At 46.5% G+C, this 27,934-nt stretch overlaps 1 protein-coding gene and 1 long non-coding RNA gene across 3 annotated transcripts; one reads left to right on the forward strand and one right to left on the reverse strand.

The window, feature by feature from the left end:
• Nucleotides 1–364: 364 nt before the first annotated feature.
• On the reverse strand, nucleotides 365–22,477 carry GPKOW (G-patch domain and KOW motifs). Of its 2 annotated transcripts, none has more exons than XM_023633271.2 (11): nucleotides 22,002–22,477; nucleotides 6,637–6,791; nucleotides 6,413–6,537; nucleotides 4,409–4,518; nucleotides 3,211–3,424; nucleotides 2,703–2,835; nucleotides 1,925–2,051; nucleotides 1,603–1,726; nucleotides 1,440–1,509; nucleotides 817–902; nucleotides 365–722 (listed from the first exon to the last, which is right to left on the reverse strand). In XM_023633271.2, the coding sequence occupies exons 1-11, from the start codon at nucleotides 22,295–22,297 to the stop codon at nucleotides 588–590; spliced, it is 1,575 nt and encodes a 524-aa protein (XP_023489039.2). In that variant the 5' UTR covers nucleotides 22,298–22,477; the 3' UTR covers nucleotides 365–587. The 2 variants fall into 2 exon arrangements, with proteins under 2 accessions (XP_023489039.2, XP_003365836.3); XM_003365788.5 differs by lacking the exon at nucleotides 22,002–22,477 and adding an exon at nucleotides 7,564–7,939.
• LOC138921942 (uncharacterized) lies at nucleotides 20,888–26,872 on the forward strand. The gene is made up of 3 exons (XR_011434955.1): nucleotides 20,888–21,048; nucleotides 21,484–21,746; nucleotides 23,230–26,872. It is a non-coding gene; the product is annotated as an uncharacterized lncRNA (long non-coding RNA).
• The last annotated feature ends 1,062 nt before the right edge of the window (nucleotides 26,873–27,934 follow it).

Genomic DNA, 27,934 nt, shown 5'->3' on the forward strand with positions numbered 1-27,934 from the left:
CTCTGGAAAGTAGTGCTAACACATCCCATCTGTGGGCAGAAGCCTCCCTTCCTCTTGACTCCTGTCACTGGCTCAAGTGCCTCTGAGTGTCTGCTTGGGACCAAGAGTAAAAGCAGAGCCACTGCCAGGATTCCTGCTCAGGAAGTTGTCCAGCGATGTGGCGTTCCAGACTCCACAGTATCCGCTCAGGGGCCAGATATCATAGCTTCTGCATTCCGATGGTGAGCTCCTGAGCAAATGGATCCTTTAACTTGTCTGGCAGCCCAAGCAGGGTGGTTGGGCTGACAAATGGAATGGTTCCCACCTCCGTCAGCACAGCTCCCACCTCTACTCACAGCTCGGCACACCATTTATGATCTCTTCATTTTACTAAGTATTTGAAACAGGTTTTATTAGACACTAACTTCTGGTAAATACAGGGTTTGTTTCTAGCCTCCCTTCTGGTCCATCCAGCTTGTGCCCTGTCCCTGTCCCAGGGCTGTACCGCAAGTGGAAAGCGCAACAATGACCTCCCACCTTCACGAAGGCAAGCTTTTCACACTGTACAGAACTGGGAACAGCCTGGGGGACAAGAGAGGGTCCAGGAGTCAGTCTTCCTCTGAGTCACTGGGGCCCACGTACTGGCAGACAGCATCATAGTGAAGCTCCACCAGCCGATTCTCTCTCCGCAGCTGCACCAGAGCCCGGCTCCGCTCTCCATCTCGGCCCAGCAGACGGCCCACCTAGAGCAGAGGCGGGTAGAGTCAGCAAGGCCAATCCAGACCCCAGGATATCCTCTACATGCTCCCACCCTCCATTCCCAGGTCTGTGACTCACCCTTCCAGCCTTTGGCCCCAGCACCACCATCACCCGGTTGCCTTCGACCTTGGGGACCAGGGTTTCCAGCATGTCTTCCCTCAGGCCTGCAGACGAGGGGAGGGGAGTAAGGCCTGCAGCAAGGGCCAGCCCAGCCAGGGTCCTGTCAGAAGGGCCGTTCCTGTATTCCCTGGAGCCACTCTGCACCCTACTGACAGCTGGGATTGCCACCACGCCCATTTCACAGACGACGAAACCTAAGGAGCAGTTCCTAGCACTAACCGTTATAAAGGGAGCACTTACATACGATGACGACGGGTGGTGGTGAGAACAGACACCGTTTATTGTGGGCATGTCGTAAGCCCTGCCCTGCACTGGGAACTCAATACACATTCTACAAGGCACCAGTCACAAGAGGGAGAAATTGGTCCTTTCCATGCTAATTTGCAGATGGGGAAAGAGGGGCTCAGAAAATCACCATCACAGAAGTGTCTAATGTTCTGTTAGAGGATGCTGGGCCTTGCAAAAAACCTGAACTCTGCCCAAACTTCCAGCCTTTGCCTGGGCCAGACTCTTGGCCTAAGACAGCCTTCTCGATTAGCCTCCAGGATGGTAACGACCCAGCGGCCATCCTTCAGACTCACCTTCCAAGACCTGGCCTTCATCTGTCCGACACACACAGGTACTTGGGCTCAGAACATCTTCAATTGTCATCTGGGGAGAGGGTCAGGGGACATGAGAATGTTAGAGAGCTAAGGGGGCCCAGCCCCTGGGGGAGGAAGGGGCCCCAGGCTGCAGGGTTCCCACCTTGGTGTTGTAATACTGGCCACCCTTGTGCAGCTTGTCCACAAACCGCACACGCAGGTCCCTGTGCAACCAGTGCTGACTCCTGGGGGCTGCCTTCTCACTCTTGGCTGCAGGCCCATCCTGTCTGTGGAAAGCCGGCCAACACTGGGCTTAGTTGGACGCATGTTCTGGCCACCCCACCTTTGCCGATGCTGTAAAACCTACCCATAATGCCATTCCTAGTTCCTTCTATGCACCTGCCTTGCCCTAGAAGCCTTCTCTGACTGCTGGAGCCTCCCCACACCCCGCCCTCTTCCCCCATCCCACATGCCCAGGGTCCCACCGGTCTGGAAGGTGTTTCCGCTTCCTCTCTGAGTCCTCCTGCCGGATGTGGAGGTCCTGATCCCGGAGGGCCTTCCACGATGAGGCTGTTCCGTTCTGTTGCCCTGGGGAACTTCTGTTCCTCTGGCCTATTCAAGAGGTGTGGGGAGAACCAGGAAAGAGCCTCAGTGTCTCACTGTCTTTCCTTCCAGGCCACACCTCAGCCTCAGGCCACCTCCCATCTGCCAGAGTGCCCCCTTTCACCATCACACTCTGCCTGGGCTATTAGAACACTCTCCTCTTCCTCTCAACCATCTCGGCCTCCTTCAGGAAGCCTTCCCCAAACACCCAGCCCGCGCTGACAGTGCTTACCTGAGTGCCTCGTGTGGGCGAGAGTCCCAGAGAGCTCGGTCGGCACCCCTCTCCCATCTGCCAAACTGCCCCATCCTATCGACACGCCTAGAATGCCTTCCTCCCCAGTCATGCCCCAGTCCTAGCTGTTCTCACTCCCTAGCGAAAGAGAGCTTCATTGCCCCAAATAGACAGACCTCCTAAGGGTAGGAATTAGTTTCTGTACCTGTCTCTTCCCCCTCAGAAAGAGGCTAAAGACCCAGGGTTACAAGAGCAACCTTTCTTCAAATGGAATAAGCCACTTACGTTCACTCTGACCTCCTGACCTCTAACCGAAGTCACACTTGCCAGGCACATCTAACCCCCCGTCCCCTCCCACCATGAGACAGGCCTTATCACCAGCAGGAATGCTTCTCCAACTCCCCCAGCTAGGTAAGAGGCTCACTCACTGAGCTCCATGGAGTTCTTGTCAAACTCCTGCTGGGAGACAGGCTGCAGGTAGTACTCGCTGAGAGTCACCACGCGGCTCCCCACGGCCAGACGAACCATGGCCCGTACGTTGTCAGGATCAAGGCCTTCTACCTAAAGTGTTAGAGGAAGAAGTCAGGCAAGGGTTGAGTGGACTCCAACCACAGCCCTAAGACCAAGCTGTCCACCCTTACCTCCACTGGCCTGGTCCCTGTGTCTCCCCCACCAGACTGTGGGGCATGGAGCTATTTTAAGCAATTAATCATCAGGGACTTGTGGCATATGGCATTCTCTTCCTTTTATTTGGAAACAGGCTCAGAAAGGCCCAGCAAGTGGTCCTGAGTCACCTAATGAGGCAACAGGCCAGGCAGGCCTGAAGGACAAGGACTTCTAGCCTGTCCACCCCAAACCCAACTGTTCCTCCCTCTGACCCACACATCAATGTCCCTGCTGCCCGTCTTGGGCTGAAGGCACATCTTGGTCCCTTACCTTCCCATAGAGGCCTCGGTGAGGGCCAGAACGAACCACCACAGCTCCTCCAGGCACCAGTCCTTGGGGCTGGTCTTCCTTATCCTTCTCTTGCTCCTCATCTGGCCTGGGCAGGCGGTGGGGGCCAGTGGGGGCCAGAGCCTGGACCTCAGTCAGGTTGGCGCCCAGTCCTAACCCCTTGGGCCTCAGGGAGTTGACACGGGGCTTCACCACTCTGCAGGGAGCACAGACTACGGGCTTGTTGTGGGGGGATACGACTGTCTTGAATGCCCCATTCCCCCGCGAGCACCAACCCAAATCCCACCCTGGCAATATGTTCAAGAATCTCCTTCCTGAGCTCGTATTAGGACTGTTTTTGACCTACAGAAATGGCAATTTCGTTTGGTTCAACCTAATAACATGCTGTACATACCACCCATTACATGGTATCTACAGTGTAACCAAATACACTAATATTTCTACAGGGGAAATCATACAAATATTCACACCAAGCAGGAGAAGCAGACTATAAAACACTCAATGTCAATTCAGGTCATGTTTGGCTGCCAAAGGGTTTATGAAGAAAATGTCTGTTAGGGCCGGCCCCACGGCCGGGTGGTTAAGTTCGCGGGCTCTGCTCCGGTGGCCTAGGGTTTCTCTGGTTCGGATCCTGGGCACGGACATGGCACTGCTCATCAAGCCATGCTGAGGCGGTGTCCCACATAACACAACCAGAGGCACTCACAACTAGAATATACAACTATGTACTGGGGGGCTTTGGGGAGAATAATAAAAAAAAAAAGAAATAAGTTTGGTTTTCAGAATTCTTTGGAGTTGAGAACTGCAGAGAAGGGACTGTAAAGCCGTGTGATGATAGCAAATGTTTAGTCTGTGCTTATTTGGGGCCAGGGGCAACTGTGAGTACTTTATGTGTATAATTTCACCTAATTCTCACAACAGACCTGGAGAGTCCATACTGTTATTTTTCAGATGAGGAAGCTGATGCCCAGAGAGGCAATCTTTACAATTTTAAATGGGATCCTGTCATGGAGTTTCACAGCACAAACAGGAGGCTGAAAGAGCAGCGGAAGGGGCTACTGAATTACGTATGCTAGTAACGTGCCCTCTCCCTGGCTGGACGGTTCTGGGTGAGCGGGAACCGTGGGGGTCTTGTTCACTGCCCCGTCTGCTGTTCCCTTGCCCCTACCCCAGAACTCACTGATTGAAGGTGCGGCCGATGCCCTCACCAGGTTTCCAGCCCATGCCCCGCAGCAGGGCCAGCCCATAGGCCTCCACAGGGACTGCCTCGTAATCAGCCTCCTCTGGCACCTATGGGTTCAGGCAGAGGAAGGACGGTCAGGCTTGGCTTATGGTGGGCCCTCTTGAAGTGCCCTTGTTATCACCCGCTGGGTGACCCTCGATGCCTCATTTCCAGTTAGCTCAAGGGTGAGTTTTGATTTCCTCTCGCCATCCCTCACTTTTTTCCTCCATGTTCAGTCCTTCAACAAATATTTATAAAGCACCTATTCTGTGCCAGGTACTGGTCTAGGCACCGGGGATAAAGCAGTGGACAAAAAAGACAAACACTCCTGCCCTTGTGGGGCTTACTTTCTCGGCGTGCTGACACATGATAAAAACACAATACATCAAGTGGTGGTGAGTTACATGAAGAAAAATCAAGTAGGTTAAGGGGATGCAGAGGGAGGAAGAAGAGAGTGTCACTGAGTTGGTATCTGAGCAGAGACCAGGAGATGACAGAGGGAGCCATGAGGATATGAGAAGGAAGAGTATTCCACGCAGAGAAACAGAGCAAAGGCCCTAAAGGAGGACGAAATCTGGCATGTGTGAAGAGACAGAAACAGCAATATGGAGGCAGAGAGGGCTGGTAAGAGGTTATCAGGAGAGCTGGGCAGAAGCCACAAGAGCATAGTAGCCATGAGCCAGACGAGCGAGGAAGTAACTGCAATAGTCCAGACGAGAGATGTGGGTGGCCCAGACCAGAGTGGTAGTGCTGGTGGTGATGGTGAGAAGTGGTCAGATTCTGGATGCATTTTGAAAAGGGTGATGAGAAGATTTTGCTGACAGACTGTATATGAGGTATGAAATAAAGAGGGGAGTTAAGGGTGACTCTAAGGTTTTTAGGCTGAGTGAGGGGAAGGATGGATGGAACTGCGATCAGTTGAGATGTGGAAGGCTGTGAGAGGAGGGAAGCTTAAAGAAATGAGGCCAAAGCTGGAACAGGATGGAGAGTGAAGTACAAGTCTTTGTTTTTCTTTAAGATAAAAGAAACAAGAGGACATCTGAAGGCTAATGAAAGCAATTCAGTCAAAAGGGATGGTAATCTGGGGCTGTAGGAGACCTAGGCTCCAAAGAAGCATTGCAAAAAAATTGTGAATGATGAGGTGAAAAGTGGGGTCCATGGGTATGAAAGACAGCCTTGGTTACTTCTGTAGACACGCCCCTCACCTCTCCTGTTATCACCTCCCATCATCACTCCTTCAATTTTTTATATTCGCTCCAGACACACCACAAGTTGTCTCCCTGGCAGACACACACCACACTGATTTCCTGTCACGCTGCCATTGTTTGGGTCGTTGTTGCCATTAGGAGTACTCACCCTGCTCTTCCCTGTCTCACTAAACCCTACCTGTCCTTCCAGGCCTCACTCCTACCACTCTTGTCTGAGTCTCCACCATCTCTAGCCTGGATTACTGGTCTCCTTGCTTCCACCTCTGCTTACTAGTCTGTCCTGCTCACAGCAGCCAGAGACATCCTGTCAAATCATAGGCTTGTCTCTTCTCCACTCAGAGCCCTCCCACGGCTTTCATCTCATTCAGAGTAAAAGCCAAAACCATGGCCCACAATGCCCCGCCTGGTTTAGCCCCCGGACTTCTGACTTCCTCCACTCCTCCTCCTCACTCATTCCACTCCAGCTACACTGGTCTCCTTGGTGTTCCTCAAACGCTCTAGGCAGAGTCTACCCTCAGGGTCTTTACATTTCCTATTTCCTTTACTCCTCATCTCATTCAGATAATCCCAGAATCCAAGTACTTCTTCACACCTGAGTATTTGGATTCATTTGTTAATGCTTCCAAAAAGGATGGAAGGAGGAGGGGACAGGCAGCAGGTGGCTAGTACACAGAGACATTCCCTGCTGTGCGCAGGGAGGCAAGCCTGGCAGACGGGCATAGAGGCTGGGGCAGGAGCGGGTTAGGGGACTCACCGTCTCAGCCCAGCGTTCGCTGTCTGCCCCTTCCCCGCTAGGGGTGCATCCTTTCTGGATCATGGGGATAGCAAGCGTGGGGTCCACACCCGCATTTTCTCTCTCCTCCAGAGACTTCTTGGATTCTAAGGAAGAATGGGAGGAAGCAATGAGGTCTCACCCTATCCTTCCATTTTCCTCCCCTTCTTCCTTCACTGGGGCGAGGCAAAGGGGGGATCACTCACCCTCAATGAGCTCCTTCACAGCCTGGGACAGCATCCCATCCGCCAAGGCCTCAGTATCTGTGGATGGCCCAGGGGCCTGTGTCAGTGGCTGCCTGCGATGGCCATTCTGGATTAAAGGGATGACGAGCTCCTTGGGGGCTTCTGAGGGCTTCACACTGACATGGACACAGAGGGGTGAAGGTGGAAAAGTAGCACTGTCAGTGAGTTCTGAGCCACATCCCTTCATTCAGAGAAAACACAAGAGCCAAACTCACTCCCAGCCCCATGGACCACACCCTCTGTTCTCCTGTCTGGCTCTCCCCTTATGTCTCTGATTATGGTTTCTTTAGATTCTCTTCCCCATCTCCAAGTCTTAAATGTCAGTGCCTTTGAGGAACCAGTCCTCAGTCCTTGACCTTCTGTTCATCCCAAGACCCACTTTCACGGTTTCCACAATGACCCACAAATCACCATGTTCAGCCCAGACTCCCCAGCTCCAGGCTCCACACCAGCCTCCTGGATGGTTGATTCTTTTCTGGAAGTGCTTCCTTCAGACTCTCCTTTCCGAATTAAACTGATGATGGACTCCCCCAACCTGAATCTGCTACTCCGTCCGGTTCCCCATATCGGAGAAGCATCAACGCTTCAGTTGAGACACTGGGTCCTGTCATTTGCCCCTCCTTTCCTTCGGTCAAAACGCACACATCTCAGGGTCCCCAAGTCCTAAGGACACTCCCTCACAGGAATACACTCTCTCAATCCCCACGGGCATCAGGCCCAATTTCCCCACCTCTCCTACAAACTCTCGCCTCCTCGCCTCCACGAATTTCCTCAGGCTCTGCTTCAGGCTTTTCAGGCCACTGTCACCAACACAGTCAACTCAGATTCCACCCTCCCGCTTACACCCACCGCACTAATTTCCAAAGGATGAAAGACCCGGCGCTTCACCTCTGCAGCTCCCTCCCTTCCACAGTCTTCAAGAAATCTTTCTCCTCCGGAGGTGCACCTGCGCCATCTCCTGGGTCCGCCAGCCGTCTCCGGGCGGATGTGCGACTGAAGCCGAATGAAATTGGGGCAGTGGAGGCTCCCGCCGGCCGCAAAACTCCTTCTTCGGCATCCGCCATCTTGCCCCTTTTCCCACGCCCGCGCGCTGCTTGCTGGGAAGTTTAGTTTGGGCTCAGTTTGCTGCGGGGGGATGTGGACGACGAGCACTAGAACTACCTTTCCCATAAAAGACTGCGACATCGGCAGGCGAAGGCGGATAAGTGGCCCTAGGACGTAATTGTCGCTTTTTCTTACTTCGTAGGAGTGCGTCGCGCCAAGCCTACAGGGAAATGTAGTTCTTCAGGGAGGTAGGCGTGGTAGAAGGTGGATTAATTCTTGCCAGGTATTCGTTCCTTTGTGTAGGAGTTTGACAGGTATTTATTGATAGCTTACTGTGTACACCTTACTGTGCCCTACTGGTGTGGGAAGTGTAAGTAAAATAAATCATTAAGAAAAAAATCTGTGAGTGCCAGTTGTGTACAATAATAAATAATAGACATATAAATGGTGCCTACCAATGCCAGATGTAACACTCGACAAGCTCTGGATTCAAATATTTTTTTTTCTTTTAAAGATTGGCACCTGAGCTAACATCTATTGCCAATCATCTTTTTTTTTAAAGATTGCCCCTGACCTAACATCTGTTGCCACACTTCTGCCATTTCTTCTTCTTCTTCTCCCCAGAGCCCCCCAGTACATAGTTGTATATTCTAGTTGTGAGTGTCTCTGGTCGTGCTATGTGGGACCTCACCTCAGCGTTGCCTGATAAGCAGTGCCATGTCTGCGCCCAGGATCCTAACCAGTGAAACCCTGGGCCACTGAAGCAGAGCGTGTGAACTTAACCCCACTCAGCCAGGGGCCGGCCCGCAGATGTTAATAAAATAGACCTCCTCCTCTCTAGGGGCTCATAGTTCAGTGGGGAACAATGACACTTAAACCGATATTTTAAAAAAAATAGTTCCCACTAACACTAAATATGTTATGAGAGCCAGACAGATTCCTCTTGTGTAGGACCTTAAGAGTTTGTAAAGCTGGGCATGGTGGCACGTGCCAGTCATCCCCGCTCCTCGGGAGTTTGTAAAGTAGAAGACTAATACTTAAATAGTCACAAGAAAGAATACTACAAATCTGCCAAAAATTTATCCCAAGGAAATCTTTGAAGACGTGCAAAAAGATTTTTACACGAGATTCATCATAGTATTATTTATAGTAGGAAAAGCTTGAAGACGACTTGAATGAACAACAGAAGGGAGTAGGGTAAATGAATTATAGCACATGCCTCGGATGGAACTAGCCTTTAAATGTGAAGCCATAAATATAATTAAATGAAATGGGGACATAGTCACAATGTTTAGAAAGTAGAGTAGTATGGTGGGTCAGAGGATGGTCTTGAAAACAGGAAGCCCAATATTTGATCAATCTCATGGCCATGTTTCCAGGCTTAGAAGCCCTCGGCATCCTGGGATGGGCCCTGGAATCTCAAAGGTGAAGCCGCTGTGGTTTTCAATATACAACAACAAAAACAAAAATCTTTAAAAATTTATTTTGAAATAAATTTAGACTTAAAGAAATGTTGCAAAGATAGTACTGAGATTTCCTGTATATCCTTTATCCTGATCCCCCTAAACATTTTATATAACAATAGTGTAATTATCAAAATCAGAAAATGAACATTGGTGCAATACTATTAACTAAACTATAGACCATTTTCTGTTCCAGGGTTACACATTACATATAATCGTAATGCCTCCTTAGTCTCCTCCAGTCTGTGACAGTTCCTCAGTCTTTCCTTGTCTTTCGTGACCTTAACACTTTCATAAAGTACAGTTCAGTTATTTTGTAGAATGTCCCTCATTGTGGGCTTATCTGATGATCTCTCACGATTGGACTGAGGTTATGGGTTTTTGGCAAGAATGCCACAGAGGTGATGTGCTCTTCTCATCACATCATATCAGGGGGTTCATGACGTTATATCTTATTATTAATGATGTGAACATTGCCTGGGAGGCAAACTGTCCGTGGCTGAAGTGATATCCACTTCCTGAAGCAGCCACCTGAGGCAGTGTGCACAATACAGGCTTACACAGGCCGGGGCCAGAGGTCCCTGAGAGAGTCTTGCCTTCTCAGCTGGTTCACACCTGGTCTCTGACTCCCTCCTGACACATACCTCAGAGATCATGCCAAGCTAACCTGATTCTGATGGAAAACTTTGTGGTGAAAATGCAATAGGAGAAAAGACACTTTCTTATTGTAATGTGTTATTTATTGAGGTCACATTGGTTTATAACATTGTGTAAATTTCAGGTGTACATCATTATATTTTGACTTCCATATAGACTGCATCGTGTTCACCACCAATAGTCCAGCTTTTATCTGTCACCACACATACGGGCCCCTTTACCCCTTTTGCTCTCCCCCCACCCTCTTCCCCTCTGGTAACCACCAATTTGCTCTCCTTATCTATGTGTATGTTTATCATCCACATATGAGTGAAATCACACCATATTTGTCTTTCTTTGACTTATTTTGCTTAGTATAACATCCTCAAGGTCCATCCATCTTGTTGCAAATGGCACTATTTCATCTTTTTTTATGGCTGAGAGGTATTCCAGTGTATATATATATATATATGTATACACCACATCTTTCACTATTCATCTGTTGATGGGCACTTTGGTTGCTTCCACATCTTGGCTATTGTGAATAATGCTGCAATGAACATACGGGTGCATCTATCTTTACACATTCACGTTTTCATGTTCTTTGGATAAATACCCAGCAGGGGAATAGCTGGATCATATGGCAGTTCTATTTTTAATTTTTTGAGGAATCTCCATACTGTTTTCCATAGTGGCTGCACCAGTTTGCATTCCCACCAGCAGTGTATGAGGGTTCCCTTTTCTCCACATCCTCTCCAACACTTCTTATTTCTTGTCTTTTTAGTAATAGCCATTCTGATGGGTGTGGAAACCATAAAAGTCCCAGAAGAAAACATAGGCAGTACATGCTTTGACATCGGTCTTAGCAGTATGTTTTTCAATACCATGTCTCTTCAGGCAAGGGAAACAAAAGAAAAAATAAACAAATGGGCTACATCAAACTAAAAAGCTTCTGCACAGCAAAGGAAACCATCAACAAAGTGAAAAGACAACCCACCAACTGGGAGAAAATATTTGCAAATCATATATCTGACAAGGGATTAATTTCCAAAATATATAAAGAACTCATACAACTCAACAACAACAAAAATGAACAACCTGATCAAAACATGAGCAGAGGATATCAACAGACATTTTTCCAAAGAAGATATACAGATGGCCAATGGGCACATGAAAAGATGTTCAACATCACTAATTATTAGGGAAATGCAAATCAAGACACTTTTTTTCCTGTCTTTCCTTCATCCTAAAAACAACATCAGGAATTTTTCTATTTATAAACATTGAGAAAAGTATTTTCTTGCCATGCAGTTAAGGACGACTATACGCAAGTTTTGCAAATTCAACCATTTATTCTTTTGTTCATTCAATAAACATTAATTGAGCACTTACTTTGTTACAGGCCCTGCCTCCAAGGTACTCATATGGGATGATGGGAAAATCAATGATTACAAATGTTGTTAAGAGCTAGCCCTGACGGCCTAGTGGTTAAAGTTCAGCACTCACTGCTTTGGTGGCCCGGGTTTGCTTCCTGGTTGTGGAACCACACCACTCATCTGTCAGTTGCCATGCTGTGGTGGCAGCTCACATAGAAGAACTAGAATGACTTACAACTAGGATATACACTCATGTACTGGGGCTTTGGAGAGAAAAAAAAGAGACGAAGATTCGCAACAGATGTTAGCTCAGGGCGAATCTTTCCCTGCAAAACAACAACCAAAAGCCTCAAAAAAACAAGTGCAGTTAAGCCTGCAGACACACAGGGCTGTGGGGAGGGGAGGTGGAGAAGACAGAAGGGGTGTATACACTACTACTTCCAAGAGGGGCTGAAGATTGAAAAAGCATTCTGGAGGACAGCAGGAAGTGAAGCTGGAGTAATGTGCAGGGGCTAGGTTAGGTCATGGATGGCAGGGAATTCAAAGCTTAGGGCTTTCTGCTAGAGGTGATGAGGGAGTCATGAGAAGATTATGTGACATGACAAAATTTGTGTTTTAAAAACAATAACAGGGGCTGGCCCCGTAGCCGAGTGGTTAAGTTCGTGCGTTCTGCTGCAGGTGGCCCAGTGTTTCGTTGGTTCGAATCCTGGGCGCGGACATGGCACTGCTCATCAGACCACACTGTGGCAGCGTCCCACATGCCACAACTAGAAAGACCCATAACGAAGAATATACAACTATGTTCCAGGGGGCTTTGGGGAGAAAAAAGGAAAAAAATACAATCTTTAAAAACAATAACATAGGGGCTGGCCCAGTGTCACAGCAGTTAAGTTCGTGCGCTCTGCTTCAGCAGCCCAGGGTTCACTGATTTGGATCTCAGGTGCAGACCTATGCACTGCTCAATAAGCCATGTGTGGCAGGTGTCCCACATATGAAAAACAGAGGAAGGGGCTGGCCTGGTGGCACAGTGGTGAAGTTTGCGTTTTCTGTTTCTTGGCGGCCCTGGATTCACCAGTTTGGATCCCAGGTGCAGACATGGCACTGCTTGGCAAGCCATGCTGTGGCAGGCGTCCCACATATAAAGTAGAGGAAGATGGGCACGGTTGTTAGCTCAGGGCCAGTCTTCCTCAGCAAAAAGAGGAGGATTGGCAGTAGTTAGGTCAGGGCTAATCTTTCTCAAAAAAAAAATAGAGGAAGATGGGCACAGATGTTAGCTTAGGGCCAATCTTCCTCAAAAAAAGAAAAGAAAGAAAGAAAGATATAGGGTAGGGGCTGGCCCGGTGGCGCAGTGGTTAAGTTCGCACGTTCTGCTTCGGTGGCCCAGGGTTTGCCGGTTCGGATCCCAGGTGCAGACATGGCACTGCTTGGCAAGCCATGCTGTGGCAGGCATCCCACATATAAAGTAGAGGAAGATGGGCATGGATGTTAGCTCAGGGCCAGTCTTCCTCAGCAAAAAGAGGAGGATTGGCAGCAGATGTTAGCTCAGAGCTAATCTTCCTCAGGGGGAAAAGAAAAAAAATATATATATATATATAAAAGAAAGATATAGGGTGAATATACTCAAAACAGAGAGTTCTAGGGGCCAGCCTGGTGGTACAGCGGTTAAGTGTGCACGTTCTGCTTCGGCGGCCCAGGGTTCACCGGTTTGGATCCCGGGTGCAGACATAGCACCTCTTGGCAAGCCATGCGGTGGCAGGTGTCCCACATATAAAGTAGAGGAAGATGGGCACGGATGTTAGCTCAGGGCCAGTCTTCCTCAGCAAAAAGAGGAGGATTGGCAGCAGTTAGCTCAGGGCTAATCTTCCTCAAGAATAAAAAAATTTTAAAAAAAGAGTTCCAGCAGTTCAATAACTTTAAAAGGCAAGCAACTCCTGACTGAAAAATGGGCAATGGACATCATTAGGCGAGTCACAAAATGGGAAATACAAATATCTATTAAGCATATGTAAAGATTCTCAACCTCACTAATAATCAAAGCAATGCAAATAAATGAATAATGAAACGCTGTTCCTCATTTAACTCATTGGTAAAGACCAAAAGTAAAAACAGCAAACACTTCAATGTTAGGTCCTCTATGCCAATCGCCCATCTAAGCACTCATTTAGTCCTCGAAAGGACTCTGAGAAAGGAACTATTTTTAAATCCATTTTACAGATGAGGGAACTGTGGCCCAGAGAGGCTAACTCAGTTGGCCAAGATCTCAAACAGTAAGTACTATGAATGACGTCCAGAGTCACTAATGATGGAAGAAAATGGAAACCTTCATACACTGCTGATAGGGGCACCAATTGATTCAACATTTATCAGAGGCAGTATAATACCATGTATACCTTCTCTGACCCAATGACTCCACTTCTAAGAATGGAAATGAAAGAAAGAATGGAAAATTTGGGCAGAATCTTTTTTCAAGAATGTTTAGTCTCGGTTTTTTTTTCAATTTAAAAAAATACTGGAGGGGCCGGCCCGGTGGCCGATTGGTTAAGTTCGTGCGCTCCGCTTCAGGGGCCTAGGGTTTCACCGGTTCGGATCCTGGGCGCCGACATGGCACTGCTCAACAGGCCACGCTGAGATGGCGTCCCACATGCCACAACTAGAAGGACCCGCAACTAAGAATGTGCAACTATGTACCGGGGGGCTTTGGGGAGAAAATGGAACAAAATAAATCTTAAAAAAAAAATACTGGAGACAATCTAAATGCCCACTTATAGGTCCTGGCTCCCACCCAACTCAACTCTCTCCCCTCCCCTCCCCTCCACTTCCTTTCCACCCTGACTTATACAGTTGTTAATATTGATAAAGTAAACTTTTACGTATTATGTGTGCCAATTCATCAAACTGCATGCTGATGAATAAATGTATGTTATACTTTGATTAAAAAGGTTTAAAAATTCCTCATGGCTTGGTATGAAACAATCGCTACGATGTTTTGTTAAGTGGAAAAAACAATTGAGGAGTGAGCGGGGGACTTCTGGGGTATTAGTCACACTCTCTTATTTAACGTGGTGAGAGTTCCACAGGTATTAATTTTACAATTTGTCAAACTGTTCATGTATGTTATATGCATGTTCTTCTCTATTAGGTATATTTCACCATTTAAAAAAATAGAGAAACACCTACAGAATGGGAGCATGAGGAGCTTGGTGGGCCTTATCCTCAACAAGGTAACCATAACTGGTGAAAATTCCTTAAAAAAACAACCATTTAAAGTCTCTGGGAATTGCATAAGGGCATACAGCAAATGGAGAAACATTTATTCAAGAAGATGTGCTAAATCACTGTAAGAACACCAAGAGCCCGACACTTGAGCTGTGATTTGCTCCCTCCCTGCACCCCAGCTCAGTGTGACAGAACCTCAACTCCAGGAGGGTGTGGCCAAGAACATGGGGCTCCCTCCCCCACAGGCTCCCAGTCTAAGGCAGTGGTTTCTCCTCAGGAGGGGCAGGCCACCAGCATTTCTCATCTCCTCCAGCCCTGTGTTACAGAAGCTCTATTCTGGGAAAGCATGACTGAGAGGTCTGGGGTTCCCTTCCGCCACCCAGATCCTATTCATAGGGTGGAAGCTCTACCCCCAGTGTGGCAGACCAAGAATACTGGGCCCCGATTGCCCTCTCCACAGCTTACTGGTAAGGTGGGGGTTCCGCACTAGGAAAGACAAGCAGATAATACCAAGGGGTATAACCTCCCCAGTACTCTGCTTATAGAGACAGGTGTCACTCTAGTATAACATACATTCACTCATAAGCATATAGTTTGATGAACTGTCGCAGATAATACATAAAAAGCTTACTTTATCAATATTAACAACTGTATAAGTTAGAGACAGAGAGAGAGAGAAGTGGGCCTCTGTCTCCACCCCCAGCTCTTAATCAGGACAGCAAAGAACAGAGAATTCAGCAGCTCTCCCGAAGGGGATTGACTTTATTTGGAACAGAAAATCAAGAAGTTAAAGTCTAAGGGCATTGTGAGCAATTAAGGGGAGGCCGGTATCTCTATGATAGCAACACGTGAAATAGGGCAAGAAACAGCTAAGAACAGCCCTTCTGGGGTAAGAGCAAGCCACAGACTGCCCTCAAAGAATACCCTTCCAAGGGGCCTGACTTTAATTTGATAGGACTATGGAACAAATTATGCCCCAGAGCATTGTCAAAAATTAGTGGAGATTAACAGCTGGGTGTGATATCAATACAGGCAGACCAGCCAGAAGTTTAACCAGGAGATCAGGGAAAGAAACAAAGAGAGCCTGGATAAAAGCAAGGTCATCCCAGGGTGACTTCTCACGCCCAAGGCTGAAACACTCTGAAGAGGGACATCAGATGAAAATAGATTTGACTTAGTCCAGTCAAGTCACTAAACAAATAGACAAGCAAATGATAACAAAAATGGGAAGATCAGTATCCAGAATTGCTACATTATCTAAAATGTCCAATTTTCAACAAAAAAATTATGAGACATGCAAAGAAATAAGAAAGCGTGACTTATCCATGCTGTGGAGGGTGGGGAGCAGGACACAGAAACTGCCTGTTAGAGGGCGAAAATGTCAGACCAACAGATAAAGACTTCAAAGCAGCTATTGTAAGTTTCTTCAAAGAAGTAAAAGAAATCATGTATAAAGACTTAATGGAAGGTATGAAGACAATCTCATCAAATAGAGAATATCAATAAAGAAGTAAAATCACAGAAAAGGACCAAATGGAAGTCCTGGGATTGAAAAGTACAACAGCCAAAAAACACCAGAGAGGCTAACAGTAGATTTGAGCTGGCAGAAGAAATAACCAGCGAACTAGAGGAGAGATCAATACAGATTATGCAATCTGAAGAAGAGATAGTAGAAGGAATCAGGAAAAATGAACAGAGCATCAGAGAAATATGGGACATCATTAGGTGGGCCAACATATGAGTAACAGGAGTAACAGAAGAAGTGGAGACAGAGAGAGGAGCAGAAGAAATACTCAAAGAAGTAACAGCCAAAAATGTTCTAAATTTGATGAAAAACTTTACGCATCCAAGAAGCTTAAAGACCTTCAAGTAAGATAAATGAAAACAGATCCATACCCAGATACATCATAGTCAATATGTTGAAATCCAAAATCTTGCAGGAACAAAGAGAAAAATGACTCATCACATACGAGGTAACGCAATAAGATTACCAGCTGACATCTCATCAGTAACAATGGAGTCCAGAAGACAGCTAAGATCACACTTAATGGTGAAAGACTGAATACTTCCCACCAAAGATCAGGAACAAAATAAAAATGTCTGTTCTTGTCACTTCTATTCAACACTGTACTTGAAATTCTAGCCAGGGAAATTAGTCAAGAAAAAGAAATAAAAAGCATCCAGATTGGAAAGGAAGAAGTAAAAACTGGAGAAATTGACAAGCTGATCCTAAAGTTCATATGGAAACTCAAGGGATCCAGAATAGCCAAAACAATTTTGACAAAATACAGCAAAGTTGGAGGACTCACAGTTCCCAATATCAAAACTTACTACAAAGCTACAGTAATCAAGACAGTGTGGTGACTGGCATAATGAGATATATACATCATTCTCATTCTCTCTCTCTCGATATATATATAGATAGATATCTCTATATATCTGTCAATGAACTGAATTAAGACTCCACCATAAAGCCTTAGATTTCTGGTGAATTGATGAATTGATTTTCAACAAAGGTGCCAAGAAAATTCAATGGGGAAAGAATAGTCTTTTCGACAAGTGGTGCTGGGACAACCAGATATCTGCATACGAAAGAATGAAGTTGGACCCCTTCCTCACACTGTACACAAAAATTAACTCAAAATGGGTCATAGGTCTAAAGTAAGAGCTAAAACTATAAAACTCTTAGAACACATAGGAACAAATCTTTGTGATCTTAGGCAATGGTTTGTTTAGATAAGATATCAGAAGCAAAAACGACAAAAGAAAAAACAGATAAATTGAACTTCATTAAAATTAAAACTTTTGTGCTTCAAAGGCACTAGCAAGAAAGTGAAGAGACAACCAACAGAATGGGAGAAAATATTTACAATTATATATACGATGAGGGACTTGTATCCAGAATATATAAAGAACATGCAATTCAATAATAAAAACACAAATAACACAACTTTAAAAATCTGTAAACAGGGGGCTGGCCCCATGGCTGAGTGGTTAAGTTCACGTGCTCTGCTTCAGCAGCCCGGGGTTTTGCTGGTTCAGATCCTGGGCATGGACATGGCACCACTCATCAGGCCATGCTGAGGCGGCGTCCCACATGGCACAACCAGAAGGACCTACAACTAGAATATACAACTATGTACTGGGGGGCTTTGGGGAGAAGAAGAAGAAGAAGAAAGGGGAAGGGGAAGTGGAAGGGGAAGGAGAAGAAGGAGAAAAGAAGATTGGCAACAGATGTTAGCTCAGGTGCCAATCTTTAAAAAAAATCTGTAAAGAATCAGAACATACATTTCTCCAAAGAACATATACAAATGGCCAAAAAGCACATGAAAAGATGCTTAAAATCTGTATTAGTTTCCCACTGCTGCTATAACAAATTACCACAAATTTATTGGTTTAAAAAAAAATCCCAAATTTATTATCTCACAGTTCTGTAGGGCAGAAACATCAAGGTGTCAGCAGAGCTGCGTTCCCTTTGGAGGCCCTAAGGGAGAATCCTTTTCCTTGCCTTTTCCAGCTTCTAGAGACTGCGTGCATTCCTTGACTTGTGGCCCCTTCCTCCGTCTTCAAAGCCAGCAGTGCAGCATCTTCAAATCTCTTACTCTCACCCATGCTTCTGTCACCACATTTCCTTCTCTGACTCTCCTGTGCTCCTTTGCACTCTTAAAGACTCTTTTGATTATGTTACTCCCCCATAATCCAGGATCATCTCTCCATCTCGAGATCTTTAATTTAATCACATGTGCAAAGTGTCTGTTGCCATATAAGATAACATATTCATAGGTTCTGAGGATTAGAAGGTAGACATCTTGGGAGGCCCATTATTCTACCTATCAAAATACAGTTATCTATTAGGGAAATGCAAATCAAAACCACAATGAGATACAATTTCACACCCACTAGGAGGGCTATAATAAAAAAGATGGACAATAACAACTGTTGGAGAGGATGTGGAGAAATTAGAAGCCTCAGACATTGCTGGTGAGATTGTAAAACTGTGCAATGGCTTTGGAATACAGTTTGACAGTTCCTCAAACTACAAAACTTAGAGTTACCATGCCACCCAACAATTCTATTCCTATGTATGTACCCAAGAGAAATGAAAACATACAATCACTCAAAAATTTGTCCACAGATGTTCATAGCAGCATTATTCACAATAGCCAAAAAGTGGAAACAACCCTAATGTCCATCTACTGATGAACAGATAAATAAATATGGTATATTCATATAATGAAATATTAATTGGTAGTAATAAGGAATGAGGTATTGGCACATGCTACAACATAGAACCTTGAAAACATTAGGCTTGGTGAAGGAAGCCAGTCACAAAAGACCACATATTGTATCACTCCATTTTTAGGAAATAAGCAAATTTATAGAAACAAAGTATATTGGTAGTTGCCTAGGGCTGGAGGGGTGGAGTTGGGGAACAGGGAGTGACTGCCAAAAGTTATGAGGCTTCTTTCAGGGAGATAAAAATATTCTAAATGTACATTGGGGTGATGATTGTGATTAAAATAATAAGTTTCCACATATTGAGGCACATGGGGAAGCCATTCTGGTTTAAATCTGATTAGGCCTAAAACTTGTTTTTCCCAGAGCAGCCTGACTTAGGGCCCACCAAACATGCATTGTACATCTGCTTCCAACACTTTCCCAAAGCAAAGAAGTCACTCTTTAAAGACAGGGGTGTGATGTCCCCCTTTCTCTGACGCCAATACCAGTATTTCTTTGAAGATAAGCTTTTCTTCCCAGAGAACCAAGGTCAAGCTGACCTGCTGTGTACGTGCTAAACTGCAGCAAAACATCTCCTTGTGACTTTGGGGAAAGAATTGTATCCCTGTCATGCTTGATGTATGTTCTTCGTTCTGAAATGGTATATAACCACGCTGTGAACCTTGCTTCTCCAGAGTGCTTTCTTCCCTGGGGAAGATAACACTTCTGGGCTAGTCCTCAGCATTGGCTCAATAGCTATCACTCTGTCTTTCTAATCTATAGATTGGTTATTGATTATTTGTGTTGACAACTGCATAACCCTGTGAATATACTGAAAACAATTGAAGCATATCCTTTAAATGAGTGAATTGCGTCATATGTAAATTAGATACATTGTCTCAATTTAGTTGTTAAAAGGTTGCACTACATTCTCCGTGATCGTGTGTATTTCAAACAAATCATGTTTCTACAAATTTTCAAGGTCAGAAAGAGGAGGTAGTCTAAGGGAAATATAGACTACGTGGTTGTGACTCTTTTGTTCTGATTCTTAAAATATACATATATTACTTTTATATTTGAATAGCTAAGCTTTTCACAAAGAGATTAAATAACATACAAATGGTCAGAAAGCCGGTAGTAAAAGAGTCACATTTGACCCAGGCTACCTGGCGCCAGAGACTGGGGTCTTACCCAATTCTCGATATTCACTCAGGACTTGTGCTAGATTCTCAGCCTGGCCCTGCCCCCTGCTCTCCTGCAGCTTCCACCCTCCTCGCCACCCTCTCCCCCAATCCCTGCCTCCAAGGTTCATTAAGTCTCCAGCCCCATAGACTGTTCAAGCTCCACGAAAGTACCCAAGGTTTTTCACACCTTACTGTATTTGCCATGCTAGGAACTCTGCGTGGGATCTACAAGGGATCTTCACTTTATCTCCAAGACGTTGTTATCATCCTTAGAGTCCAGCACGCTAATAGCGGCGGAATGGAAAAGGCTAAAAAGCAGTTAGCGACTCTCCATAGAAACTACAAGGGCCCAGTCCCCTAAATTAACATTCTAGCTTCATCTCCTTGAAGTCACATCCGGGCCTTGACACTATTACTGTAAATATCTAGGCAGCGCTCCCTCAAGTCATAATCCAGGCTCCGGCCACACGAATAACTGTCCTGAATGGCCTTCTTAACTAATAAGCCTGGGCCCGGCTATTGGAATAATCCTCCAGACCTTGCTACCTCCCTCCCTCTAGTAACACGCAGACCTCCACCCTCAAATGGCACCCTTAGGCCCACCCTGGAGGGTGCTACTCCTGGATTCTGCTCCTGAACATTCCCGGCCCAGCCCTCTAATCAGCCTGGAAACCTCAACCCATTCCTGCCATTTCAGCCCCGCCCCCGGTGCGCAGATAGGCTCCACCCCCTTGACTAGCATTCCAGACCCGCCTCTCAGCTAAGCGCCCGCCCCCAGCCCTCTCCAGGCCCCGCCTCCTCAGAAATGCCATTCGAAGCCTTAGTTGCAACTAATCTTGCAACATTCACCGACTGCAATAACCCTGCCGCTGTCACCTCCTAGAGGAATATCCTAGGCTAACCCAAGGCCCCGCCCCCTCGATTATCCTCCGAGCCCCGCCCTCCCAACTCACACCCCGCCCCCCCCCGGCCCCACCCAGCACAGTAACTAACAACCTCGGGCCTGCCGCTTGGAACCCGGCTCCATTCCGACCCCGCCCCCCGAAAGGCCCCGCCCCCATCACGCACCCTCCTTGGGGCGCAGGCGCAATGTGGCGCCGGCCCTGCGCACCAGCGCCGCCACGTCGGCCGCAGCTCGGGCCGCCAGGGGGCGCGCGTCCAGCCGGGCCAGGAGCTGCCGGGCACTGGAGCCCGCGGGCGGGGGAAGGCCGCGGCCTGCGCGGGTGGAAAGAACAGGTCAGCGCCCACCCCGAGCCTCGGAGAGCCCCCGCGCTCCCCGACGTCAGACACCTGGAATGCCCCTCAAGATCCCCAGACACCCCCTGACCACGCCCTTGATAGTGCCAGAGGTCACCGACTGGCCCTCTCATCTCCCGCGACCCCCGACCACGGCGAATGTGCCTGTGGACCCCGCCTGCCCCCACGATATCCCTGGAGAGAGCTCTGTGACCGCAGTATTCCTGGACACCTCAAACACCCTGTGGATCTATCTCTCTGGAGGTCTCCGACTGCCCCCTCGTAACCCCAGATTCCAAACTCCCCCCCACAATATCGAGAGGAACCCCGATTCCCCCACATGTCCCGACAGAACACGGTCTGCGCCCCGGTTCCCCCTCCAGATAGCCTAGGCCACCCTGGTGGCCCCCATAACCTCGGATTGCCCCTCCACAGATCCCCAGAGGCCCCCGCCTAGCCCCCCACAATTCGCCACGGACCCTGAGTGCCCAGGTGTCCCCAGGGCCCCCGGGCACACCCCTCCGGCACATCTCCCGGGAGACTCCTGAGAGCCCCGGGATCTGGTGCGCGGCCCCGCGGCGCGGGGGCCGGTGCAGGTGCGGGACCTCGAGCCCAGCCGTGGTCGCTGGGCCCCTGCCCGCTGCCGCCGCTGCTTGGGCGCCAAGGCGGCTTTGTTTACTACCTGTCGGAAGGAAAAGGTGAGCAGCAGACAGGCGGGGCGAGGGGGGCAGGGGACGCGCGCGCTCCCCCCACCCGTACCTCCTCTGCTCCCCCTGGGCTCCGTGGCGCTCCCCGCGCGCGGCTCCATGCCCCGGAGTCCGTCGGGTGGACGCGCGGCCTGCGGCGACGCGTTCTGAGCGCCGGGGCGCACTCAGCTGGCGGCCCGCCCGGGCCTGGACGCGGCTGAGGCCGGCCGGTCCCGTGCCTGGCGCCCGACCCGCGCGGTGACCTACCTGGCGGCCGGCAAGGAGGCCTGGCCATGCGGGCCATGCGAGCGCTGGGCCTCGCTCTGCCTCGGGCGCCGCCTCCCTCCTCCGGGGACCCTGGCTGCGCTTCTCTTGCCACCCGGGGAATGTAGGGACTCCGCGCGTGAGAAGGGGAGGTCGAGGCCCAGAGAAGCTAAGGGCCCCGTTTGAGCTCTGACAACCAAACACGCGGAGGCGGAACTGGAGCCCAAGTCTAGCAGGGAATTCTGCAGCCTCCAACAGAGCTTTGCACGTAGTAGGCGCTCAGTAAACGTGCAGTCCATGTTGGCCTAAGCCGGTCCCTACGGGGGAACCGGAGGAGTCTGGTGGGCTGGGGAGGGGGACGCCCTTGGAGCCTTGGGGGCCATGGGAGGGTTTGGGGCCCTGAGCATGATGGGACTGGGGGACTCCAGGAGCAGGGAAGGGCAGGTCCCCTGGAGAGCGAGGCGGCTTTGAAGGCACCCGGGTGGGAGGGGACGCCAGCCAAGAAGAGGAGAGAAATGAGGCCCCTCCTAGGTTTGAAAAGGGCGGGGTTCTGGGGACACAGGCCGCGAGCGGGGAGCCCTTGGACACGGTGCTGCTGTCGTCGAAGGAGGAGTGGGGAACAGCGAGAGATGGCCTGTGACCACCACTTGGTGGAGGAAGAGACTGAGGGCTGGAGGGGCTCAGACGCCTGCCCGGGCCCGGTAGCCAGCCAACAGCAGCGCCGGTCCCAGGCAGCTCACCCCCAACGCTCACTCGGCCCGGGACTGTTTCACTGCGGCTGTCGGTGCACTGTGTCCTGCCGTCCATTCTGGCTGGCTGGGCAACCTCTCTCGGCCACCTCTCAGGGTCCCGGTGTTGTCGTAGGTGGAAGGGGCTGAATGGTCCCTGCTTTCGTTCCTCCTGCGACCCCCTGCCTCTCCCACCTCTCACCTGACCTTGTCTGAAGGGGGACATACTGGACCTCCTTTGCTGCCTGGCCCAGTTCTTGGTGAGAGTTCAAGCACTGTAGATGGAGAGGGCAGCTTCCAAGCTGGAACTTAAGGCTTCCGTAACTGGTGGATGGACTATATGGCTGCTTAGACACTGGGAAATGGGGGCCTGAGGCTCTGTAGATCGCTGGGTTTAAACCAGTTCCCCTCTTAGCTTCATACATTCATGGATTTAAGTAAATCCCTCTCACAGACCCACCCAATTCTTGTTAATTTAATCAAGCCTTTTTTTTTTTTAACAGACTGGTTTAGTTGACACACAATTCGATAGTTTTTGAACTGTGTTTACACCTGTGAGACTATCACTACAATCAAGAGTGAACATAATCCTCACTGGCATGTTTCCTCCTGCCCTGCCCAGCCACTGATCTACTTTGGTCATTGTTTGCATTTACTAGATTTTTATATAAATGGAATCATACAATATGTACTCTTTTGGGGTAGTTGGTCTGGCTTCTTTCTCTTAGCATAATTATTTTGAGATTCATCCAAATTTTTCATTCCTTTTTATAGCAGAGTACTATTCCACTGCACGAACATTCCACAGTTTGCTGATCCATTCACTTGTTGATGGACATTTGGGTTGTTTTCAATTTTTGGCTATTAACAAATGCTATGGACTGAATAGTGTCTCCCCAAAATTCATGTGTTGAAGCCCTAAGCCCCAATGTGACTGTATCTGGAGATAGTCTCTAGGAGGTAATTAGGGTTAAATGACGTCAGAAGTGTGGAGTCCTAATCTGATAGGATTGTGGCCTTATGAGAAGAGGAAGAGATTTCTGTCTCTTCCATGTGAGGATACAGAGAGAATGGGGCCATTTGCAAGCCAGGAAGAGACCCCTTACAAGGAACCAAATCGGCTGCCACCTTGATCTTGGACTTCCCAGCCTCCAGAACTGTGAGAAGTAAATATCTGTTGTTTAAACAACCTAGTCTATGGTATTTTGTTATGGCAGCTGGAGATGACTAAGAATAAAACTGCTATGAACATTCGGATACAAGTCATTGTGTAGAGATACGCTTTCATTTCTTTTAGGTAAATACCTAGGAGTGGAATGGCTGGATGATATGTGTACGTTTAACTTTTTAAGATACTGCCAAACTGTTTTCTAAAGTTGCAATGCTATTTTACATTTCTATCAGCAGTAAATGAGAGTCCCATTTTCTCCACAAATTCACCAACAGTTGGTATGCTCCGACTTTTTAACTTTAGCCATTTTAAGATGTGTATGGTGGTATTTCATCATGATTTTAACCTCCATTACCTTAATGACTAATGATATTGATCATGGTTTACCTGTTTATTTGCCATCTGTATATGTTCTTTGGTAAAATTTGTGTTCAAATATTTTGCCTGTATTTTTTTATTGGATTGATTGCTTTATTACTTAGTTTTGAGCATTCTGTGTATATTCTGGATACAAATCCTTTATCAGATGGTGATTTGCATTGTCTCTTAAAGAGCAGAAGTTCTGAATTTGGACGAGGTCCAACTTATCCATTTGTTCCTTTATGGATTATGTTTGTTTAATTTAATTATTTTATTGTGGTCATATTGGCTTATAACATTGTGTAAATTCAGCTGTACGTTATTATATATCAGTTTCTGTATAGTCTACATCATGCTCACCACCAATAATCTGGTTTATATCCGTCACCATACATATGTGCCCCTTTTCCCCACCCCCCACCCCCTTCCCCTCTGGTAACCACTAATCCAATCTCTGTCTCTATGTGTTTGTTTGTTGTTTTTATCTTCTATTTATGAGTGAGATCATATGGTATTTGACATTCTCCATCTGACATTTCGATTAGCATAATACCCTCAAGGTCCATCCATGCTGTCACAAATGACAAGGTTTCATCGTTTTGTATGGCTGAGTAGTATTCCATTGTGTATATATACTACATCTTCTGTATCTATCTGTCCCTCATTGGGCACCTCATTTGCTTCCAAGTCTTGGCTATTGTGAATAATGCCACAATGAACATACGGGTGCATCTATCTTTACATATTCATGTTTTCATGTTCTTCGGATAAATACCCAGCAGTGGAATAGCTGGATCATATGGTAGTTCTATTTTTAGATTTTTGAGGCATCTCCATACTGTTTTCCATAGTGGCTGCACCAGTTTGTATTCCCACCAGCAGTGTATGAGGGTTCCCTTTTCTCCACATCCTCTCCACCACTTGTTATTTCTTGTCTTGTTAATTATAGCCATTCTGATGGGCTGTGGTAATATCTCATTGTAGTTTTGATTTGCATTTCCCTAACAATTAGTGAAGTTGAACATCTTTTCATGTGCCTATTGGCCATCTGTATATCTTCTTTGGAAAAATGTCTGTTCATATCCTCTGCTCATTTTTTGATCAGGTTGTTTGGTTTTTTGTTGTTGAATTGTATGAGTTCTTTATATATTTTGGAAATTAGCCCCTTGTTGGATATATGATTTGCAAATATTTTCTCCCAGTTGGTGGGTTGTTTTTTCACTTTGTTGATGGTTTCCTTTGCCCTGCAGACGTTTTTTAGTTTGATGTAGCCCCATTTGTTTATTTTTTCTTTTGTTTCCCTTGCCTGAGTAGACATGATATTCGAAAAGATACTGCTAAGACTGATGTCAAAGAGTGTACTGTCTATATTTTCTTCTAGGAGTTTTATGGTTTCAGGTCTTACATTCAAGTCTTTAATGTGGTTTGTGTTTTTGATGTCCTATCTAAGCAACCTTTGCCTAACCCAAGGTCACAAAGGTTTTCTCCTATGCTTGCCTCTAGACATTTTACAGTTTTAGGTTTTACATTTTTGGTCTATGATCATTTTGAATTAAATAATTTTATATAAAGAAGTATGTTTCAAAACTAATTTTGTGTGTATGTGTGTGTAGATATCCAATTGTTACAGCACCATATGTTGAAAAAAACTCTCCTTTCTCCACTGACAACTCTTTGCCCTTTTGTTGAAAATCAGTTGCCCATATATGTGTAGATCTATTTGTGGACTTTCTATGCTTTTCCATTGATCTATTTGTCTATTTTGTCACCAGTATTACACTTAAAAAAATTTATTATTATTATTTTTTTTTTTGAGGAAGATTAGCCCTGAGCTAACTACTGCCAATCCTCCTCTTTTTGCTGAGAAAGACTGGCCCTGAGTTAACATCCATGCCCATCTTCCTCTGCTTTATACACGGGACGCCTACCACAGCATGGCTTTTGCCAAGTGGTGCCATGTCTGCACCCGGGATCCAAACTGGTGAACCCCAGGCCGCTAAGAATTGGAACTTGTGAACTTAACCGCTGCACCACCGGGCCGGCCCCTACACTGTCTTGATTACTGCAGCTCTATAATAAAATCTTGAAGTCAGGTACCATAAGTACTTGTTCTTGTTTTTCCAAGTTGTTTAATTCTTTTCATTTCCATATGAATTTTAGAATCAGTTTGCCAATTTCTACAAAAAAACCTGTAAGGATTTTTATTGGAATTGAGATTGATGAATCTATAGATTAATTTGGGGGAGAACTGGCATCTTAATAGTAGTGAGTCTTGTGACCCCTGAACATGGTATATTTCCCATTTATTAAGGTATTCTTTAATTTCTCTCAGCAGTATTTTGTAGTTTTCAGTGTATGGGTCTTTCAAATTTTTGTCATCTTTATTCCCTAAGTATTTCATATTTTTCATGGCACTATAAATGGTATTTTCTTATTTTAACTTTCAATGGATTATTGCCTGTATAGAAATACAGATGATTTTTGTTTATTGATCTTGTATCCTGCAACCTTGCTAAACTAATTTTTTAGTTCCAGTAGATTTTAGAGATTCCATCTAATTTTGTATATAAATGATCATGTCTGAAATAAAGATAGTTTTACTTCTGTCTTTCCAATCTGTATGTCTTTCATTTCTTCTTGTCTTATTGCACTGGCTACAATCTCAGTACAATCTTGGATAGAAGATCCTTTTCTTGTTCCTCATCTTATAGGAAAGCAAGCAATCTTTTACCACTACCATTCCTCTCATAGTCACACCCAATTCATGAATTTAAACTGATCTCCTTTAAATCCCACTCAGGATAATTAATGTTGATTACTACAAGATGTGGTTGGTGAATCCCATTTTAGACATCCTACTCATAAATTTATGCCAAAATCCTTTTTAGCCCTGCCCTCTCCATGGATTTAAGCTATTTACCTCTTTTAGGTTAACTCCATTCATGAATTTAAGCCAATCTCTATTTTCGCACTATTCCATTCCTGGATTTGAGCAGAACTCCCTCATAGCCAAACCCTGTGAAAATATTTAAACCAATGTCCTTTTTAAACCCGTCACATGTAGAATTTAAGACTATCTCCCTTCTTATTGCCCCATTCATTCAGGGATTTAAGTAAACTTCTTTTCAAGTCCCGCCCACATTAGTGTATTTCTATCATCTCCATCTCAGCCCCAGACCTTTCTTTGATTTAGGCCAATCTACATCATAAATACCTACTCATTCACTGATTTGAGCCTCACCTGATCACTGCCAACTTCTTGGATCTAAGCTTAAAAGCTTCACCTCTTTTAAGTATTTCAGTCCTGCCCCATTCATGGATACAGAAACTCTGTACCCATTAAACAATAACTCTCCATTTCCCCTTCCTTCCCAGAGGCCCCTGGGAACCTCTATTCTACTTTCTGTCTCTATGAATTGGCATATTCTAAGTACCTCATACAAATGGAACCAAACACTATTTGTCCTTTTGTGACTGGCTTATTTCAGTCAGCATAACGTCTTCAAGGTTCATCCATGTGTAGCATGTGTCAGAATTTCATTCCTTTTTAAGGGTGAATAATATTCTATTATGTGTATACACCACATTTTGCTTATCCATTTACCCCTTGTTGGACATTTGGGTTGTTTCCACCTTTTGGCTATTGGGAATAATGCTGCTATGAACATTTGCATAAA

The sequence above is a fragment of the Equus caballus genome, chromosome X, assembly GCF_041296265.1.
Source record: "Equus caballus isolate H_3958 breed thoroughbred chromosome X, TB-T2T, whole genome shotgun sequence".
In the NCBI taxonomy this organism is placed as follows: domain Eukaryota; kingdom Metazoa; phylum Chordata; class Mammalia; order Perissodactyla; family Equidae; genus Equus; species Equus caballus.

Excerpts from the sequence above, each read along its gene's own strand:
- GPKOW (XM_023633271.2), bottom strand. The coding sequence starts at position 22,297 with ATGGACTGCACGTTTACTGAGCGCCTACTACGTGCAAAGCTCTGTTGG. Across the intron at positions 2,836-3,210 it reads ACCGAGGCCTCTATGGGAAG|GTAGAAGGCCTTGATCCTGA; the intron begins GTAAGGGACCAA and ends CTAACACTTTAG. Across the intron at positions 1,510-1,602 it reads GCCAGTATTACAACACCAAG|ATGACAATTGAAGATGTTCT; the intron begins GTGGGAACCCTG and ends CCCTCTCCCCAG.